This window comes from Salvelinus alpinus, chromosome 6 (genome assembly GCF_045679555.1).
Source record: "Salvelinus alpinus chromosome 6, SLU_Salpinus.1, whole genome shotgun sequence".
Lineage (NCBI taxonomy): Eukaryota > Metazoa > Chordata > Actinopteri > Salmoniformes > Salmonidae > Salvelinus > Salvelinus alpinus.
In genome coordinates, this window is record NC_092091.1 from 42,759,900 (window position 1) to 42,782,569 (window position 22,670).

A 22,670-nucleotide genomic window follows, 5' to 3' on the forward strand; every position below is an offset into this window, starting at 1 on the left:
CTGCTAATCAGGCTTGGGGTTAACACGTTGTGGTGTGCCGACTCCTCAGTCAGCTATTCTGGAACACCATAACACCATAACACACACACACCTACAGAGATTCTCTCTGTGATCGACAAAGATTGATGACAGAGTTCAACTGCTGTCAGATCCTTTCTGGGGGAGCTGTGATTGACTCGCTGTGTCTGATGTTAAAGATGACTGATCTTGACCATACTGGTCCTGGCCTCAGAGATAACACTACTGTGCTGCTGTGATATGGTATTATTACGTGAATATATCACACTAGAAATCTTTCTCTCTCTCTCTCTCTCTCTCTCTCTCAACAATGTACATATTGCCAAAGCTTACTTTGGCTATTTACAATATGAAAATAATAGGAATCAAAACTGTCAACGGGACAACAGTAACAACAATAACCAAGGGCCAAAATAACCATACATTGAACGATAACAATAAGCATACAGTAGAGGACATGTGCAGGTTGATTGTTCTCTCTTTCTCTCTCTCTCCCTCGTCCTTGTCCTGACAATCTCTTTGAAGTCCCACCACTTTCAACTGAGATTTGATTAAAAATAGTTCTGTCTCCGTCTTTTAATTCAAAAGAGCAATCATTAGAATTCCACTAACACTGACGCATCAAGTTCTGCAACTAGCTACCTTCTCTAAAATGAGCTAAGCTATTTAAAGCATGGACATCTATTGATTTGAGAGAGAGAGAGAGAGAGAATAGAGAGAGAGAGCGAAAGAGAGAGAGAATAGAGAGAGCGAAAGAGAGAGAATAGAGAGAGAGAGGAGTAGAGAGAGAGAGAGAGAGAGAGATAATAGAGAGAGAGAGGAGTAGAGAGAGAGAGCAAAAGAGAGAGAGAGAATAGAGAGCAAAAGAGAGAGAATAGAGAGAGAATAGAGAGAGAATAGAGAGAGAATAGAGAGAGAATAGAGAGGAGTAAAGAGAGAAGGAAAGTGGAGCTGTCAAAATATCACCAAGGGATCTGTGTTAAGAAAATGAATTACAGTGTGGAAAAAGAGAGAACCGTCTCGACGTCCTTCCTTCTACTGCTACTTCAGGAGCCATCCTACCCTCGACACCGCGGCCTGTTGGAATAATTAACCGTGTGACGTGAGCCGTGGATAACACACACACACACAGTGGATAAGGCCATTTCACATTAAGCTCTCATCAGCCATTAAATACCTTTAACCCTGTGACATGTTGCCCTCTGCTATCTCAGCTGTTTGCAGATCGGCATTTCAAAAAAGGTATTCGATTTCAAGTGTTTGGCTCTCGCTCTCCTCTATGTATAGGTATCCCCTTTAACTTGACGCCCCGGGAAAGGTGACTGGACAGACATGGTGGGGTTGTTCTGTGCACTGAAGAGGATGTTGATGGTTTGGAGAAGTGGGAGGTTGGTTTTGGCTTACCTGTCCCTTTGTTGCGGTCCACAAAGCAGTACTTGAGCTCGTACTCTCTCAGAATCTCATGGACCTCCTGCAGAGAGAGAGAGAGGGAGGAAGGGGTGTAGGGAGGGAGAGAGGGGTAGAAACAGAGAGAGGTGAGTTTAAACATGGGGGAATAAATGCTGGATTCTTTGGAACAACCGAACACACTAACGTCTCGGTGTTTCCCGATGGGACACTTCTTCGATTCGTTGACAGCTGAGGCAATTTCCCCCCTCAGAAATACTTTTCAGAAGTCTTTGGTGGAAGGTTTCCCTATTGTAATCGTTCTCTTGTATTGGGGAATTAGATCAAACATATCCTCAAGTTGAATCGCTTTTTTGGGTTCTTTAACAAGAACATGTCGTTTACACTCACAGTGGAGATACATTCCCAAAAACATGTGAATCGGAATATGAAGACACTAAATCAGACACCCTTCTGCCCACACATTTAACAGAGGCTCCTATCCAGAGCGACACACAGTCAAAGCATACTGCCCACCAACCCAGCAGCCCATGCATTATCTGACAGAGGAGAGGGCAGAGGTCAAAGTGCAGTGGCTACGGTATACTTCCATGGCTACTGTATACTTCCACACGAACCGCGGGGGTAGTGGTGCCTGCCTGCTGCCTGAGAGACGTATGGCTGGTCTCTGGGGAACTGTAAACATGACTTCGTTTAAAACACGGCCTGGGGAAGTGCCGAGCAGAATGCAAGCAGGCAGGAGATGGGCTGCATATAACATCAAAGAGAGGCGTATATCGTTTTACCTCCCTGTTCCGTTTCGCTCAACGCTACCCTCTCTGCTACCCTCTCCGCTCCAACACACACACACCACGCTACGAGTCATCCTCTTATCGCGGAAGGCCACACACACCCACGCAGGGTCACTCGTAGCAAAAAAAAAAAAAAGAGCAGCTCTTATGGGATGTAAGAGGAAATCAAAGCACTTCAACAAGCCCGCTCTCTCTCCACTCCTCCTTCATCCCAGGGTACTGTACAGAGAGAGCAGAGCAACGTGTCCCGTAGGTAGATAGATGACTATCTGACTCACCTACCACAGAGAGAGAGAGAGAGAGAGAGAGAGAGAAAAGAGAGAGGAGAGAAGGAGAGCAGAGAGCTGTACATCCTGCACAGCAGCCCATTGCTCTTCTCTCTCCCCCCCTCGCCCTACCTACCTACCTACCTCCCTCTTTCTGTATGCTTTCTCTCCCATTCGCTCCTTTTAAGCCCAAGCACACACACCGCTCACTGCTGTGAGCGTCACTGTGTTTGTCTGTCCGGGGTGAGATCAAAACAGAGCTGTTGTATTTCCTCAAACTTGTATGTCTCGGCGCTCACAGATCGGAGATGGGTGAAGGCAGCGAGGCCGAACTAGCCTGCTGACAAACCTCCATTAAGCCACTCCGAAGCCCCACATCAGCGTCCTGTAGAACCCCGCTGAGACACTTTAGAGCACTTTAGACACGCATGCTGTGTCAGACCATGCCGTACGGCTCTACGCTACTCTATTTCTACGCTGCTCCGCTCCGTGCTGTGACGAGTGTTCGTGGCGTTTCTACATCTAAAAAGGTGGTGACATTTTGAGCAAAGTCCGTTGGTTCCAAAGCATCAGCCTACCAGCCACCCACTCCAGCCCCTGCGGTGGGTGTCTCTGCTTTGGTTGTGACTCCTGTGTGTGTCCTGCTGTGCTGGCAGTGGTCTGACATTAAAGGGATACTTCAGGATTTTGGCAACGATGCCCTTTTAATTACTTCCCCACAGTCAGATGAACTTCGTGGATACCATTTGTATGTCTCTGCGCGTGCGGTTTAAAGGATGTTGCTAGCATGCTAGCGGATACCCATAGACTTCCAGTCATTGTTCTAATACTAGTTAGCGTTGGCTCGCGAAACTACGCCCGACTTCCTTTATACTGGACACAGAAACATAAAAATGGTATCCACAAGTCCCTCTGACTCTGGTGAAGTAGACAAAAGGGCCTCGTTGCCAAAATCCCAAAGTATTCCTGCAGCTACCCCTTTCCTGCAGTAAAAATACCAAATTGCCCACTTGTGGCCTCAGGTGTGGAATGTTATTAGTATTTTTCATAATGAAAAATAATTAATAAACATATTTTTTTAAACACGCAGAAAATCCTGTGTTTTTATGTCAAACGGTTTTGTTATATATCAGTCTTCGGTGATGTACACTACATGGCCAAGAGTATGTGGACACCTGCTCGTCGAACATCTCATTCTAAAATCATGGGCATTAATATAGCGTTGATCCCCCCCCCGATCCCTTTGCTGCTATAACAGCCTCCACTATTCTGCGAAGGCTTTCCACTAGATGTTGGAACATTGCTGCGGGGACTTGCTTCCATTCAGCCACAAGAGCTTTAGTGAGGTCGGGCACTGATGTTGGGCAATTAGGCCTGGCTCGCAGTCGACTTTCCAATTCATCCCAAAGGTGTTCGATGGGGTTTGAGGTCAGGGCGCTGCGCAGGCAAGTCAAGTTCTTCCTCACCGATCTCGACAAACCATTTTTGTATTGACCTCGCTTTGTGCACTGGGGCATTGTCATGCCGAAACAGGAAAGGGCCTTCCCTAAACTGTTGCCACAAAGTTGGAAGCACAGAATCATCTAGAATGTCACTATGTTGTAGCGTTAAGATTTCCCTTCACTAGAACTAAGGGGCCTAGCCCGAACAATGAAAAACAGCCCCAGACCATTGTTCCTCCCCCACCAAACATTACAGTTAGCACTATGCATTCGGACAGGTAGCGTTCTCCTGGCATCCGCCAACCCCAGAGTCGTCTGTCGGACTGCCATATGGTGAAGCGTGATTCATCCCTCCGGAGAACACGTTTCCACTGCTCCAGTCCAATGGCGGCAAGCTTTACACCACTTCAATACGGGCTACTGCCAATGTGTCTATGGAGATTGCATGGCTGTGTGCTCGATTTTATACACCTGTCAGCAATGGGTGTGGCTGAAATAGCCGAATCCCCTCATTTGAGGGGGTGTCCACATACCTTTGTACATGTAGTGTATATAAAGTGTAATATTGGGTTGCAAACTCAAAATGGAATACATTTAAACTCTATATCTGACATAATGGAGGTGTTTTCTTTTGTTTAAGCCCATAACCATGTGTGTGAGGTGTATACTTTTGTTTCAAAGTACATTTGTTTAAGACTACCAAGAAACACTCTGTGTGACCCTGATTCAGCCCACTGCAGTTAAAAGGTTAAATAGTACAGCGATAACTTAACTCAGTTAACAAGAAACAGCGGTATACGTACGTATGCTGTCTGTTTCTCTTACTGAGAGGGAAAGATATCTGAATGCATCCTAAATTGCACCCAATTCATACATATTGCACTAATTCTGACCAGGGCCCAGCACCTACTTTTAAGCAGAGCCCTATATGAGCCCTGGTCAAAAGTAGTACACTATATAGGGAACAGGATGCCATTTGGGACAAAGCCTCTAATTCACTCTACCATACGAGGCACGGAGGGGAGCTGTCTAAACTCATCTCCATTCAGAGAGAGATATACAGTGTACACAACACAGAGAGCATTTTCCTCTATATCTCCATCTCTCTCTCTCTCTTTTCCTCCTCTGCCTCCCCCTCTCCCTCTCTCCTCCTAACGCGTCTCCGCCCACAGTGGATAATGGGCCTTAAATGAGTCCAAAGCCCTTCCCGGACACAATAATCAGAGATATGGATTAAGGCATACTACACGTCAGGATTTGTTGTCTCTCCTGCGCACAATCCCAGTCTTTCAAATGTAAATCGGCCTAGAAATCATTTAAAGGGGTGGTCTGGGCAGGCTGTGGCCCTGACCCTGGATGCGTCCTAAATTACACCCTATTCCCTCTATAGTGCACTACTTTTGACCAGTGCCCATATAGGTGCAATTTGGGACACAGCCCCAGTACAGGCCAGGCAGGCAGGCGACGTGGCCAGGGCAGAGCAGAACAAGGACAGGACACAGGGAGCTGATTCCCTTAGCCAGGGCTAATATATTTACACAGGGAGTGACAATCATTGAGTTACACCTCAGCTCTTAACGCACGTACGCACACCTACTCCCCAGTCACAGAAGCTTAATCAGGTGGTTTACAAACACAGGGACAGTGGCCTGAGAGGATTTGGGGTACAAGTCTCAAAGTCTATCCTGTCTGAGTGACCATGTGGGTCAGTGAGAAAGAGAGAGATAGAGAGAGAGTAGAGGGACAGAGAGAGAGACAGAGAGAGGGACAGAGAGAGGGGCTGAGGAATTACAGTGAGTGGCTGCGTTAGAGGGAGTGCATCTTAAACAGCCAGCCAGTCTGAGTTTAAGCTCTGGGTAGTTACTAGAGGGCCAGCGTAGAACACTGAATGGCTGTTGGCGCCAAGTACGGGAGGTCTTCATGCCCTTGAATGGGTCAGGTATATGATTACCAGTGGTGGAAACAGTACCCAATTGTCATACTTGAGTAAAAGTAAAGATACCTTAAAAGAAAATGACTCAAGTGAAAGTGAAAGTCACCCAGTAAAATACTACTTGAGTAAAAGTCGAAAAGTATTTGGTTTGAAATATACTTAAGCATCAAAATTAAATGTAATTGCTAAACTATACTTAAGTACCAAGTGTAAAAGTATAAATCATTTCAACTTCCTTATATCAAGCAAGCCAGACGGCATAATTTTCATGTTTTTAAAATGTACTGATAGCCAGGGGTACACTCCAACACCCAGACATAATTTACAAAATTGAAGCTCCGTTCATCTTTTATTTATTTATATATATATATACAGTGGGGAGAACAAGTATTTGATACACTGCCGATTTTGCAGGTATTCCTACTTACAAAGCATGTAGAGGTCTGTAATTTTTAGCATAGGTACACTTCAACTGTGAGAGACAAAAATCCAGAAAATCACATTGTATGATTTTTAAGTAATTAATTTGCATTTTATTGCATGACATAAGTATTTGATACATCAGAAAAGCAGAACTTAATATTTGGTACAGAAACCTTTGTTTGCAATTACAGAGATCATACGTTTCCTGTAGTTCTTGACCAGGTTTGCACACACTGCAGCAGGGATTTTGGCCCACTCCTCCATACAGACCTTCTCCAGATCCTTCAGGTTTCGGGGCTGTCGCTGGGCAATACGGACTTTCAGCTCCTTCCAAAGATTTTCTATTGGGTTCAGGTCTGGAGACTGGCTAGGCCACTCCAGGACCTTGAGATGCTTCTTACGGAACCACTCCTTAGTTGCCCTGGCTGTGTGTTTCGGGTCGTTGTCATGCTGGAAGACCCAGCCACGACCCATCTTCAATGCTCTTACTGAGGGAAGGAGGTTGTTGGCCAAGATCTCGCGAAACATGGCCCCATCCATCCTCCCCTCAATACGGTGCAGTCGTCCTGTCCCCTTTGCAGAAAAGCATCCCCAAAGAATGATGTTTCCACCTCCATGCTTCACGGTTGGGATGGTGTTCTTGGGGTTGTACTCATCCTTCTTCAATCACCCCAGACCGAGGGTGATTGACCGTCATCTTGAACTTCTTCCATTTTCTAATAATTGCGCCAACAGTTGTTGCCTTCTCATCAAGCTGCTTGCCTATTGTCCTGTAGCCCATCCCAGCCTTGTGCAGGTCTACAATTTTATCCCGGATGTCCTTACACAGCTCTCTGGTCTTGGCCATTGTGGAGAGGTTGGAGTCTGTTTGATTGAGTGTGTGGACAGGTGTCTTTTATACAGGTAACGAGTTCAAACAGGTGCAGTTAATACAGGTAATGAGTGGAGAACAGGAGGGCTTCTTAAAGAAAAACTAACAGGTCTGTGAGAGCTGGAATTCTTACTGGTTGGTAGGTGTTCAAATACTTATGTCATGCAATAAAATGCAAATTAATTACTTAAAAATCATGCAATGTGATTTTCTGGATTTTTGTTTTAGATTCCGTCTCTCACAGTTGAAGTGTACCTATGATAAAAATTACAGACCTCTACATGCTTTGTAAGTAGGAAAACCTTCAAAATCGGCAGTGTATCAAATACTTGTTCTCCCCACTGTATATATATATATATATATATATATATTACCCCTTTTACACCCCAATTTCGTGGTATTCAATTGGTAGTTAGTCTTGTCTCATCGCTGCAACTCCCGTAAGGCCTCAAGAGAGAGAGAGGCGAAGGTCGAGAGCCGTGCGTCCTCTGAAACACAACCCAACCAAGCCGCATTGCTTAACCTGGAAGCCAGCTGCACCAATGTGTTGGAGGAAACACCGTACACCTGGCAACCATGTCAGCTTGCACTCTGCCACAGGAGTCGCTAGTGCGCGATGGGACAAGGATATCCCTGCCGGCACTGTAATGCAGTGCCTTAGACCACTGCGCCACTCAGGAGGCCCTGCTCCGTTAATCTTTTCCTTGGTCCTGACTGGTCTCCCAGTACCTGCCGCTGAAAATCATCCCCACAGCATGATGCTACCACCACCATGCTTCACCATAGGGATGGTGCCAGTTTTCCTCCAGACGTGACGCTTGGCATTCAGGCCAAAGAGTTTAATCTTGGTTTCATCAGACCAGAGAATCTTGTTTCTCATGCTCTGAGAGTCTTTAGGTGCCTTTTGGCAAACTCCAAGAGGGCTATCATGTGCCTTCTACTGAGGAGTGCCTTCCTTCTGGCCACTCTACCATGATGTCCTGATTGGTGGAGTGCTGCAGAGATGGTTGTGCTTCTGAAAGGTTCTCCCATCTCCACAGACGAACTCTAGAGCTCTGTCAGAGTGACCATCAGGTTCTTGGTCACCTCCCTGACCAAGGCCTTTCTCCCCCGATTGCTCAGTTTGGACGGACGGCCAGCTATAGGAAGAGTCTTGGTGGTTCCAAACATCTTCCAATTAATAATGATGGAGGCCAATGTGTTCTTGGGGACCTTCAATAATGCAGAAATGTTTTTATTTTTAATAAATTAGCAAAAATGTCTTGTTTTGACTTTGTCCTTATGGGGAATTGTGTGTAGATTGCTGAGAAAAAAAATATATTTAATCCATTTTAGAATAAGTGTCAAGGCTCAGGAGAAGAACCAGATGCAGACAGTTTCGAAGTAACAAAAGTTTAAAACAACAGGGGGGGCAGGCAGAGGTCAGTAGTCCAGAGCAGAGTCCGAAAGGTACAGAACAGCAGGCAGGCTCAGGGTCCGGGCAGGCAGAGGTCAGTAATCCAGGGTGGTGTGACAAGGTACAGAACGACAGGCAGGCTCAGGGTCAGGGCAGGCAGAATGTTCAAAAAACGGAAAAGCTAGAAAACAGGAACTAGAGACAGAAAGGCGCACGGGACAAAACGCTGGTAGGCTTGACAAACCGAAATGAACTGGCAACAAACAAACAGAGAACACAGGTATAAATACACAGGGGATAATGAGGAAGATGGGCGACACCTGGAAGGGGGTAGAGACAAGCAAAAAGACAGGTGAAACAGATCAGGGTGTGACAATAAGGCTGTAACGTAACAAAATGAGGAAAAAGTGAAGGGGTCTGAATACTGTCCGAAGGCACTGTATATGTTCAATTCTATTCGTATTTGTGGATAAAATTTCCTTCTACATGATGCATTTCATGAAGGTTTTCGATTAGAAGTAAATGAATCCACGGAAAATATATAATTTTACGTATATCTTAAATGACCGGCTTTTCATGAATTTGATAATATAATCTTGAAGGCCATTCAAAAAAACAGTGTGGGACACGATCCAGGAAGAAGACTGTCATACAATATTATAATATAGGTATTACTTCCACTGTATGTGGTAAACATGACCGTGCCACGACTTACTGTGTCCCCATATTCCACTCTGACCTCCTGTTCCCTGTACTGTCCCCGGTGACTTCCTCTATGGAGTGTGTGACAGGTGGCTCACTATAGCACAGCACGGATCACACACACACACACAAAGCTGAACAGTCTCACTTCATAGGACATCTCGTAGGCCGGGCTAACAGGCTTTCTCCGCTGCGGCATCGATAAGGGTTTAACAACCCCGTTTCCTCTCCTCATCCCCCTCTTCTCCTCTGCTACTCGTCTCTCTGACGAAATGTCCATGCAGTGTTACAGTACCCCCGGAGCCCAGAGAGAACAAGAACATGCACATGGACACGTAATCAGATCTCACTCTCTCCCTCTGTATGACCTATTCCCTCCCTCACTCCCTTTCTAACACCCTCTTCCTCTATTTCACACACTGTCCTCTCCTTTATCTTCTCAGGGGGCTAAACACTATCTCCTCTTCCTCTATTTATCACACTGTCCTCTCCTTTATCTTCTCAGGGGGCTAAACACTATCTCCTCTTCCTCTATTTATCACACTGTCCTCTCCTTTATCTTCTCAGGGGGCTAAACACTATCTCCTCTTCCTCTATTTATCACACTGTCCTCTCCTTTATCTTCTCAGGGGGCTAAACACTATCTCCTCTTCCTCTATTTATCACACTGTCCTCTCCTTTATCTTCTCAGGGGGCTAAACACTATCTCCTCTTCCTCTATTTATCACACTGTCCTCTCCTTTATCTTCTCAGGGGGCTAAACACTATCTCCTCTTACTCTCTCTTCTCGCTCTTTCTCCTCTCTCTACAGGCATGGGTCATACCTGGACTCGTTTACCAGTCACCTCACCTGATCCCCCCCCGTCTCTGTGTGTCCCTGCTGGAGCTCAGGACTCAGGTTGGGGCACAGCGGCACACTGCCGCCTCAGCAGAGGCTCGTCACATACCATGGCACCAGCAAAACCGCAACACTGACTGGGATATACAGAGAGCTGCCACCAGCAAAACCTCCTCACAGATGAAAGCTAACCCAGCCACAGAGGTTACAATGGGCTTCCAAGGGCAAAGCTATAATGACATGTTAGTACCTTGCAAATCTTTTTTAAGTGCATTGCCCGCTAGAACGCATAACAGCCACTTCAAATTTACATAGATATTAGATAACAGAATGACATGGTTTGTGCTACATAAGTAAAATTACTTTTTTCGAATGTGCAGCTTTAGTACCATACGCAACTCCAGTCCTTAGCAGTTCAAACTGCTCTGTGAATGATTGGAAATACAGCTTTCTGAAGGTTGACAGGTTTACAAAGTCAATCAATCAAACGCATATTATGAAGCCCTTCTTTACATCAGCAGATGTCACAGAGTGCTACACAGACACCCGGCCTAAAACCCCAGACAGCAAGCAATGCAGGTGCAGAAGCACACAAAGTCGAAGGATATCTGTGGGGAAATAGATCCTAACATGTCACGTGGTGTACCCCAGGTGTTTCAGTCAGAATGCACAAGAACTATGGTGGTTTTAAGTGTCAGTCCCAGCTTCCGAAATATACACTTGAAAAGGAGAATGAACACAGATATTGGACTACAATGATATGCTCCCACCAGGGAGTGAGTTGCAATAACAGCTTCTGAGTCAGTGCCTGAGACAAACAGGCAAAGAGATAGCATGACAGACAGAGAGATGGGCTCTGGTAAACAGGCAGCAGCAGGAAGCAGACAGCAGGTAGGAGGCTGCTCCTTCTTGCTCCGCTCTCTCCTCCACCGGCTCCACTATATTGGCTAGCATTTAGGCCAGAAGCAGGCAGCACAGGCAGCAAACTCTGTCTCTCTCTCCCTTTACTCTCTCTCCTCTCTGTCTCTCTCTCTCCCCCTCCACTCCACTCTCTCCTCTCGGTCTCTCTCCCCCCCTCCACTCCACTCTCTCTCCTCTCGGTCTCTCTCTCTCCCTCCACTCCACTCTCTCTCCCTCCACTCCACTCTCTCCTCACTCTTTCTCCACAGGCTCCGTCCCTGCTCTGTTTATTGCAGTGGTAATCAGTCTGGTAATACGAGACTACTGTTCATTCACTGTCAACAGTGTTTCGGGTTTGCCTTTCTTCAGGGGAGAGCGGAGTGTTGAACAGAGAGGGAGATAGGGACATGGAGGTGAGAAATAGTACTACATGGATATCCTGTTGTGAATGCAACACAAACTGTTTACATTTCAGTGGAATTGCTGTATACAGTATGAAATGTCATAGGCTACTGTGAGCGCAACATATTCCACTTTAAGTTGCCAAGAGTCCTTTCTTCTCAATGCTTGTCAAGTCAATTACTCTGGACCAGCTCTGATAATAACAGTGTAATAATCTGTGAGCGTGTGATGAAAGAGTGACTGTATGAATAGAGGCTGTGCTCCACAATGCAATGAGTGGGAATGTAACTGTGAATAGAGACTGTGCTCCACAGTGTGTAACCAGGCATCATGCTGCTCTAATGACCACCCCTCCGCAGGCAGCTAGCTCTACACCAGTCAGCCAGGCAGATAGCTCCTACACCCAGGCTCAGAGTCAGGCAGGCTGCACCACTCAGCTGTCTTGTCAGCTATTTCAGTCCCCTTAGGGAGCTACTCAGGGAGGGGGGGGGATACCATTATATCAATACTAATAATAATCTATTCAACCCTTAATAAAGCTGAGCAAAAAAAGACTGTATAAAATAAATACAAATACCAAGTTATTGTATGCTCCCAAAAATTTGAAAATTATATTATTCTATACTAATACAATTGCTTAGAGAAAGAGATTTTGTTTAATAACAAGTAAAAAAAAAAAAAATATCAGAAGATACGTCAAAATTATTGCCACACCTAAAGATTCTTGTAAATAAAATACAATAAAATCTGCCTTAATATTCAACTTTTTTAAGTTCATCTCATTTTAAGGAACCGTATTGCGGCCTATGGCTTCCTGTTTCACTAGGGTATAAAAATGAGGTAACACCCATTTCAAATATGTTTGTCATCCATCACCATTGGGAAAGGCAAAGAACTCACAAATTAAAAGAGACAAATGGTTGTTGACCTTCATAAAATCAGGCAACGGGTTGAAAAAAAAACCCGAAAGAAAAAAACAAATATACCATTTACCACTATTAGGGCAACCATTAAGAAGTTTAAAACCAGTGGAACAGTGGTAAACTTGCCTGGTAGAGGATCCAAGAGTATCTTGTCCCCACGCACAGTGGGGAAGATGGTTCGGGAGGCAAGAAAAGTCCAAGAGCCACAGTTGGAGAATTACAGAACTTAAATTGCATCTTAGGGTTATCAAGTTGCCAAATCTACAATTTGACACCACATCCATGCCAATAGGCTATTTGGAAGGGTTGCCATGAAAAAGCCTTTATTGAGAGCAACCAACAACCAACCGGGTGCCATGGTCAGATGAGAATAAAATAGAGCTCTTTGGCCACGTACATCAGTGGTGGGTTTGGCCTCGAAAGAAGAACGCATATGCAGACAATAACCTCATACCTACTGTAGAATATGGTGGTGGATCTTTGATGTTATGGGGCTGTTGTGCTTCCACTGTTCCTGGGGCCCTTGTTAAAGTCAACGGCATCATGAATTCTACCGAGTACAAGGACATTTTAGCCCCCCAGAAAACTGTCTGCCTCTGTCAGGGGGCTGAAACTTGGCCACAAGTGGATCTTCCAGCGAGTCAATGACCCCAAGCGCACATCAAAATGCACAAAGAAATGGTTAACTGACCACAAAAAATGTTGCAATGGCCATCGCAGTCTCTGTGGTTTGAAGTCCATAAGTGCAGACCGAAGAATAAGGAAAGAGTCTGTATGGAAGAATGGCCTAAGATCCCTCCCAATGTGCTCTCCAATCTCATTAAACATTATAGAAAAAGGCAAAGTGCCATTATCATCGCAAAGGAAGGGTGCACAAAGTATTGACAATTTGGGTGCCAATAATTTTGATACCAAGATCTTTTGGAGATATTTTTAATTAGAAAATCTTTTTCTCTGAGCAATTGTATTACTACAAAATGATATTGTTTTTGACCATACAATATAGCTCAGTATTTGTATTATATTTCTTATGCAGTCTTTTTGCTCATCTTTATCAAGGGGGCCAAACATTTTGGAGGCGAATGTATCTGTATGCAGCCTTGTGTATTTGTGTGTTTTTTGTGTGTGTGTGTGTGTGTGTGTGTGTGTGTGTGTGTGTGTGTGTGTGTGTGTGTGTGTGTGTGTGTGTGTGTGTGTGTGTGTGTGTGTGTGTTTTGTGTGTGCAAGGTGGCGATGAAGGGTACGTCCTGTTCTACGAGGGGCAGATTTTAGAACTGCTGTCTGCTATTGACACACGCAGCCGCACTATCCAGGAGAGGGGTGGGCAGAGAGAGAGTGACATACACACACCGCCCGCGTGAGTCTCACCTGTTCCAGAGAGGCTCTAAATAATTAAACAGCTTAACTAATAGCAGGAGGTGAGGCGGTAGTTTGATGCCTCATCCCCCCCCCCCCCCTTCCGTCAAACCTCCACCCATGCCTCACCTTCCACTGTCATATTTTTCTATTTAACCTTATTTATCCAGGTTAGTCTCACTGAGACGAAATCTATTTTCCAAGAGAGACCTGGTTAATGGGCACGGAAAACCCTCTATATCCTCCACACCCATTAACATCCATCTCCTCTCTCAACCCGTTTCCTCCCTACCTCCACACCACTCCCCTCCTCCCTCCCGTTGACCTGAGGAGTGTCAGCATAGTTATATGTCTGACACCATCCACCCTGGACAAGGACGCCGTTAAAATGAAGCTAGTCGGGCTCACACAACGGTCCACACTAAATACTCTGTCATGTCAAAGTGGAAGACAAATGCTAACATTTGTTTAAATTAAAATGTCAAATAAAACATTAATATTGATGTTAGAATCACCTTTGGCAGCGATTACAGCGTTGTCTTTCTGGTCAAGTCTCGAAGAGCATTGCAACCCTGGATTGTACAATATTTGCCCATCTTTCTTTAAAAGATTCTTCAAGTTCTGTCAAGTTGGTTGTTGATCATTGCTAGACAGCCATTTTTATGTCTTGTCATAGATTTTCAAGCCGATTTAAGTCAAAACTGTAACTAGGCCACTCAGTAACATTTAATGTCATCTTGGTAAGTAACTTCAGTGTATAATTGGCCTTGCATTTTAGGTTATTGTCCCAGTGTCTGTTGGAAAGCAGACTGGGCCAAGTTTTCATCTAGGACTTTGCCTGTGCTTATCCTAAAAAACTCCCTAGTCCTTGCCGATGACAAGCATACCCATTACATGATGCAGCCACCACCATGCTTGAAAATATGAAGAGTGGTACTCAGTGATGTGTTGGATTTGCCCCAAACCTAATGTGTGGTATTCAGGACAAAAAGTAAATTTCTTTGCCACATTTTTTTGCAGTTTTACTTTAGTGCCTGCCTTATTGCAAACAAAATGCATGTTTTGGAATATTTTTATTCTGTACAAGCTTCCTTCTTTTCACTCTATCATTCAGGTTAGTATTGTGGAGTAACTACAATGTTGTTGATCCATCCTCAGTTTCTCCTTTCACAGCCATTTAACTCGGTAACTGGTTTAAAAATCACCATTTGCCTCATGGTGAAATCTCTGAGCAGTTTCCTTTCTCTCCATCAACTGACTTATGAAGAATGCCTGTATCTTTGTAGTGGCTGGGTGTATTGATACACCATCCAAAGTGTAATCAATAACTTCACCATGCTCAAAGGGATATTCAATATTTATTTTTATTTTTAACCATCTACCAATAGGTGCCCTTGCAAGGCATTGGAAGACCTCCCTGGTTTTCGTCGTTGAATCTGTGCTTGGAATTCACTGTTTGACTGAGGGACCTTACAAATACTTGTATGTGCGGGGTACAGAGATGGGGAAGTCATTCAAGTCACCAAAATCATGTTAAACAATATTATTGCACACAGAGTTAGTCCATGCAACTTATTATGACTTGTTTAAAAAAAAAATACTCCTGAACGTATTTAGGCTTGTCATAACGAAGGGGTTAAATACTTATCCTCTTAATTAAGTCATTTCAGCTTTAAATGTTTTATTAATTAGTAAAAATGTCTAAAAACATATTTCCACTTTGATATTATGGGGAATTGTGTGTAGATCTTTGACACAAAATATAAATGTAATACATTTTCAATTCAGGCTGTAACACAACAAAATGTGTAACAAGTCAAGGGGTGTGAATACATTCTGAAGGCACTGTGCACACAAAGACACACACACCAGGTCTGCAAATACTATGGGAGACAGGAGAAGTGAGCAGACTGGTTTTCCTCCCTCATTTCCTCACTACCTTCTCTTTCTCATAAAATAGTGCTCAAGGACCCCTGATCTGTTGGCTTCTGAGTTGAGTTGACACTACACTCTTAAAAATGCTGGGTTAAAAACAACCCAATTTGGGTTATTTGGTAACCCAGCGCTGGGTAAATATTGGACAGAACACACGCTTGGTTATTTTACCCAGCCAGTTGGGTTGCGTGAATAACCCAACAAATTGGGTGTTAGGATTACCCAAGCATGGGTTAATTTAACCATCAGTTAAATCTTTGACCTAGCAGCTGGGTCTTAATGTAATACTTAGGTTATTTTCAGGAGGCGTGGCTTATTAGGTGCCTTTCAGCTAGATCTTATTGGCCACCGGTGAGAGTAAATGCCATTCCTGTTCATCATGTTAAGTTTCAAAGGTGTTATCAAAAGTGTTCTCACGTGCTCCACTAAGGCAGTTATTTATCTTATAACTTGTCCTTGTGGTAAAAATGATGTGGGTAAAACAAAGCGCGAATTAAAAGTACGTATCTCAGAGCATCGTAGCACCATTAAGTGCAAAAACTTGACTTACCCAGTTGCGGCCCACTTTTTGGAAACCACTCGATTTCGTCTCTGCGTTATATTGGCATCGAACATGTCACCCTCCCTAGGAGAGGGTGTGACCTTGATAATTTATTGTTAAAACGAGAGGCTGCCTGGATCTTTAACTTAAAGACCCTTGCTCCCTTCGGTCTCAACGTAGACTTTGATCTGAAGCCATTCTTGTGATTATTGTGACTTTGCCATTGTAATTGTTTGTAAGCTTGTGTAGTCTAAAATGAATCTATGATCGTATGCTATCCGTTTGGTTTTTTCTATGCTGTTCTTTGTATGCCATTTTAATATTTGATAATTAACCAATGATATTAGGCCACACTTGGCCATGATTACAGACACCTGTGTCTTTTGACACTATATAAACGAGTCATACCGCAGTGTTTGATCATACCCTGATGAAGACAGCTTGGCTGTCGAAACGTTGGACATTAAATTTTTGCATCTGAGCTCCTAGAGTGTGCGGCTCTCCTTTATTTTCATCATGTTAAGTTTACCGACTGCAGATTGACATTTTCATTATTTTCTTTTTGCATTTTACACATTGTCATATAATTTTAACATTATTTATTATATATTATAATATGGTATACCACCTTATTGTATCCCAACAATGGGATTTACATAGGCTTTTAGGGAACTCATGCACTTCTGTACGCCTCAATGAAGCTACAAAAATGTAAATGTTCCACTTTAACATGTGATAACTATACAACAGAACAGAAGAACAGGAATGACATTTACTCTCATGGGTGGCTAAAAATAACTATCTGAAAGCCACACCCCTACTAAACTATGGCTCCGGTCTTCTGATCTGACACGCTGGGTCATATCTCAATAACCCAGCGCCAATAACTCAGCAACCAGCATCAATTACCCAGCAGTTTTTAAAGAAAACAACTCAGCTAAGGGACCCAACGCCTGCAACCCAGCAGCTAGGTCAACCAAACAACCCAGCATTTTTTAGAGTGTAATAATGTGGAAACCACATCTTTCTCTCTCTGTCTCTCCGCCTCACCTGCTTGGCTCTCTAAGTGTGTCTCTGGCTTTATAGTGTTTCTCGTACTGTTTCATTGGCTCCTCCAGCAGCTCTGGGCTCTGTGTGTGTTGGTTCTTCCTGGTTGTCTCCCTGCCCTGGCACCCTGCCTGCCTCTGGCTGGGAAATGTTAGCTAGCTGCTACAGTCTGGAGGAACTCGCAATCAGCCTCTAGTTTATTACGTATACCCCAAGACCATACAGTATGACTGAATGGAACAGTATTGTAGCCTACCCACCATAATACAAGCAGTTACAGAAATGGGATATTACATTGGGAATTCTCAAGTTCATAAACAAATTCCAATCCTGATTTGATCAATATATCTAGGCCTATAGGTTTGTGGAGAATTTAAGTGTATTGTTAGAACAGGGCTATTAGTAGGCTATATCCTAAACATTATGGACTGTGCAGAGAATGAATACCATCACATTTTCCCACCTGCTGAATTCAAATAAGCCTATTGTCCTACTATAAAACCCTTATTAAACCCTTACTAAAATATTATAAGCGTTCAATAATTTTCAAACAAATGTTTGATGTGCAAATACAAATGTCCGTTCAACGTCGTAGTACGTCCACCACGTTCAACGGACATTTGTATTTGCACATTAAACATTTCTCTACTTAAGAGAATGCCATATTGTAGCGATTTGATTGTCATTTCGCAACATCAAAAACGACTCACGCATATCGTGCAAATAAATGGCTCATATCAAGTCTATGTCCGCGTTGTTAGGCTGAATAAAAAATGCAAACCATTTATATTGGCTTCACTTCTATTTGTTAAATTGTAGCCTAAACTACGGCAGGAGTTGTCGCTAGTGGCAAATATGTGGGTGCATCGGTCACATTGTAGAAATGATTAACAAACTTGAGGCAAAGGTAGTCTGTTTGATATAATTCCTCGCTGCACGTTAACCACAAAAAAATAACGCGCATTGAGCGCGGCCGTCTTTAAATGCCTTTCAGAATTTACATTGTTTAGCCTTTCTAGGAATTAGCCTGCTAAAAATGCTGATGTTTACATATGAATATGATCATTCCTGATCGCATAGCCTAGACAAGACTCGTAGCAAAATTAACGGTTCTCCTAAACCGTTAAAGTTTATTATGTTCGTTTTTCTGCAAATAAACTACAACTAAGTATAGCAAAGTATTGCGTAAGAGCACGCCAGAAATCATTTTTTACTTTGAGAGACGCAAAACATTAGCCTAGCCTACAACAAGCCAACTTCACTCCATCTGTCAAAATAGAGAATAGCGCACCTGGTTGGTTGTATCTTGTGGCAGGTTTTTAATGAGGATTTTCCTCCTGTTGCTCAGCTCGTGGCGAGTTTTCTCCAGCCTCTTCTCAATTTCATCCGGTTCCAAATCGGGTAAGTCTCGGAGACTGGTCCCCTCGGAACCTGCGTCCTCATCCTGACGGATCTCCGGGCTGTCAGAATCCAGGAAAGGTGCGTTTTCATGGTTTAAAGAGTGAACGCTCGGCGGCTGGATGGAGGAAGCTGCCGCCATCTTGAGTAGCTGTGAATGAAAGTGAGTGGAGGCAGCGGTAGGTGAGCTATGAAACCATGGATAATATTTTATCGCCATCCTGTGGTAGACTATACCCTATGGCTAATTAACTAAATGTTACCTGTCAATAAGCACATCATAGAGAGGCTATAGCAATACAGAGAAGGGGAAACGAATCTACAGGTTGCATAATTCGTTTTATGAAAAAGCATAATGCATGCATATACTCTATTTCAAATAAACATTGCTCAAATATATACTGAACAAAAATATAAAGTCAACATGCGACAATTTCAATGATTTTACAGAGTTACAGTTCATATTTGGAAATCAGTCAATTTAAATAAATGAATTAAGGCCCTAATCTATATATTTCACATGACTGGGCAGGGGCACAGCCATAGGTGGGCTTGGGAGGGCATAGGCCCACCCACTTGGGACGGGTTGGACCTCCTAACAAATTCTCTAAAACGACGTTGGAGGCGGACTATGGTAGAGAAATGAACATTAAATTCTCTGACAACAGCTCTGGTGGACATTCCTGCAGTGAGCATGCCAATTGCACTCTCTCTCAAAACTTGAGATATTTGTGGCATTGTGTTCATTACAAGGTGCATCTGTGTAATGATCATGCTGTTTATTCAGCTTCTTGATACCTGTAAGGTAGATGGATTATCTTGGCAAAGTAGAAATGCTCACTAACAGGGATGTAAACACATTTTTGCACAAAATTTGAGAGAAATAAGCTTTTTGTGCGTATGGAACATTTTGGGGATCTTTTATTTCAGCTCATGAAACATGGGACCAACACGTTACATGTTGCATTTATATTTTTGTTCAGTATACATTGCAATGTAGGATAAAAGCCCCAGGCAACACTTTATTTATCCTATAAATAATAAATAAATAGGCCTAAAATTAAACCAGGACGAGGAAAATGGAATACCATGTCCCCCTGCTGTGCAGATTATAAACATGAATGGCCAGGACCTTTCTCTCAGTCAGCCAAAGTCAGTCAATCCTTTTCCTGTGGGTGGAGGCTGTGACTGAGTCAGACTGAGCAGTAAATGGCAGCTTTCTTTCAGGACCCTCACAATGTCCAATGGCCATGTATATGTGTGTGTCAGTGTGCGCCTCAGATCCGAATTTACACATTGCAACCCACTTAGGAAATATTTACAGCACAATTATGTTTATAAAAAGGGATGGAAACAAAACAATCATCCAAAATAGATATGCTCCTTTTTCCTCGTGAGATTTTTGGCAGCTATATATGTAGGGCTATACACACTGTCACAATTAAGGGATGGAAAAATCCTGCACGCAACTGGTAAATTAAATGACAGGCTTTAGACTGAAGCGGAACCATACCTCATTTATGCATACATACAGTAAATCAAACTAACCCACCTAATGTCTGACGGGAGGGTGAGTGGAATAATAGGCCTATTCCAGGGATACAGGCTATAACAAGAGAGCTTAAATGAGAGCATTCTCTAAACTGTACTGTATGTGTGCCTACCTGCAGAATGACGTCTCAATATACTGACAAATTGGAAGACGTGAATCGCTGAGAACAGTGTTTTCTCTGAAATGATGGTCGGTGATGCTTGTCAGTAACAAGATAATGGACAGCCATAATTCATTCAAAGCAGTGATAAACAACATAAACTCCCCTCAAGAGAACAATGAATTCATCTATTTTTCTGTCTCTCTCTCATTTAGACATGCACGCATACACTGTATCTCCCCTCATCCTAAACTCGTCAAAGTCTGTCCCTGTGTTCACCAATGCGAATCAGAGATTCTTTGCACATGTAAAAGGCAAGGCAGGCAAACCAACGACATAGGTACAATGATACAAATGGGGATGGGGGTGCTGGGTTGAACTGCTATGAGAATGATTCACAGCTCCACCGAGTGGGAGTATGAGAAGACATGAGGAAATTTCAGTGCTTGTTGGGACCTGTGAGTGGGTGTCAGCGAGTGACTGAGCGGGCAAAGCGAGTACCTGGGAGGCATGTATAAGTGATGTAGGCGGACAGAACCTTGAACCCTGAAGGGCTGTGAGCAAGGAGCTGTGTGTGTGTGTGTGCGTGTGTGTGCTGAGTGTGTGGGAGTGGAAGAGGAACAGTTATCTCAATTTTCGATCCAGAAGAAAAATACTTATTTGTAGACCTATCCATTTCATACATTTACACGCTCATTGGACATTCCTTGCATTTAATCCACGACACTGGATGGTTGTCCTCACCATACATTTGCACATATCTGGGCTTGAAGAACAGAAAATCACGGATTTCAACAAGATCACGCAATGGATTATGCATGAGCAGGACCACAGTCCGCTCTCATCTACTCAACACCCTTCAACACAACTTTCCCTCTGTTCCCTGATGTTACAATTAGTAACGGTATCAGCCTCAACCGGTGGCCCTAAACCACATAGATTAATAGAAGGAGCAGGAAGCAAATAGGTATAGGCCTACTTCAGAATATTCTGGCCTGTTTGATCATGTGTACAATATGCTTACTCCCAAGTTGGCTGGGAACGCCTTGGGTGCACCCAGAATGGAATAATGGCCTGAGGAAAGTTGGTAACAGTGAGCGTGCTCTAATTCCCGAGCAGATCCCTGGCAGAGAGAGGGAGAAATAGTGAGACAGAGTGGAGCTCCTCTCTTCTCCCTGATGGCCCTGGCCCAGCCTTTAGCACTGCAGAACTATAGCTGGTCCACTTCCCCTGTCCTGCTACCCATGGTCATTAAGGAAAAACCTTCACCATGTCCTTCTCTGCATCTGAAGGAGAAACTTTGTTTTCGAAATATGGAGAGACCTGGTTAAATAGAGGACAGACTGGATGCCACTTGAGCATTCACCCATTATTCATAACTGATGCATTATGCATGTCCTCCTCAACCTCTCTACATTCATATACCTATACATTATACTTTGATCATTTAAATAAATAAAAAATACCTTCCAAACAGTGACGCCAAAACATCACTTTGGACATGTATTCACCACCTCCAAAAGAGACGGACTATAATGAAACGCGCATGTTCTTAAATCTACACGCATCAAAACATGTCTTCAAGCTGCAAGGCTGTTTGTTACAGAACTCTATATGGCAATTCAGATAAATAAATGATGCTCTCAGGCAACAATGCATAGCTCTTCCCCTACCTCCCCCCACCATGGCCAACTGCTAGCTAAAACACGCCGTCCGGGATTGAAAAGCCATTTTGTCTCGTACCTTTCAGTTGACCTAAATTACCTTCCCAACCCAATCTAGTTGGGCCAGTAGCCGAAAGGTTGCTAGGTCCAATCCCCGAGCTGACAAGGTAAAAATCTGTCGCTCTGCCCCTGAACAAGGCAGTTAACCCACTGTTCCTAGGTCGTCGTTGTAAATAAGAATTTGTTCTTAACCGACTTGTATAGTTAAATAAAGGTTAAAGATTTTTTTTTATCCAACAATAAATATGGGTGGGTGACACATAGCAATTTGGACCGGACACTGAGGATGAGGCTGGATGGAGGAGTAGGTCGTCTCCATCAGTTAGTCCTACTGTATCTGTACTGGCAGACATGACGTGGTGCCCCACTGACTGACCTAAGAACATGATGATCCAGTAGTAAAATGTGTCATTTTGTAGGCCTGCCATGTTGTACTGTGATTGTGTCTGCCATGGGTGGTGTTTAAGGTGTCATGTTATTGCTGAACTAAGAGGACCGCTGTCTAAACTAAAATGACTATGTTGAATTGAATGGAGTAATACATTATGGTACACAGTGAATGAAATATAGAGGCAGTACATGGTACCCAGTGAATGAAATATTGATGCAGTACATGGTACAGAGTGAATGTAATATTGAGGCAGTACATTGTACACAGTGAACTGTAGCATAGTAAATGGACAACACATTGAAAGAGGCAAGGGG

General features: G+C 43.6%; 1 protein-coding gene across 6 annotated transcripts in view; it reads right to left on the bottom strand.

The window, feature by feature from the left end:
* Nucleotides 1-18,853, bottom strand: part of LOC139577552 (ribonucleoprotein PTB-binding 2-like) — a 71,511-nt gene extending 52,658 nt beyond the window's left edge. Inside the window, exons 1-2 of one of the 6 annotated variants that reach the window (XM_071404608.1) lie at nt 18,483-18,838; nt 1,423-1,489 (exon numbers count right to left, since the gene is read on the bottom strand). In XM_071404608.1, coding sequence (XP_071260709.1) covers nt 1,423-1,489; nt 18,483-18,809 — 394 coding nt within the window. In that variant the 5' untranslated portion in view covers nt 18,810-18,838. Of the gene's footprint in view, nt 1-1,422; nt 1,490-18,482 lie in introns of all 6 variants that reach the window. The other 5 variants (XM_071404606.1, XM_071404609.1, XM_071404607.1 and 2 more) reach the window with 5 other exon arrangements.
* Between the last annotated feature and the right edge of the window lie 3,817 nt (nt 18,854-22,670).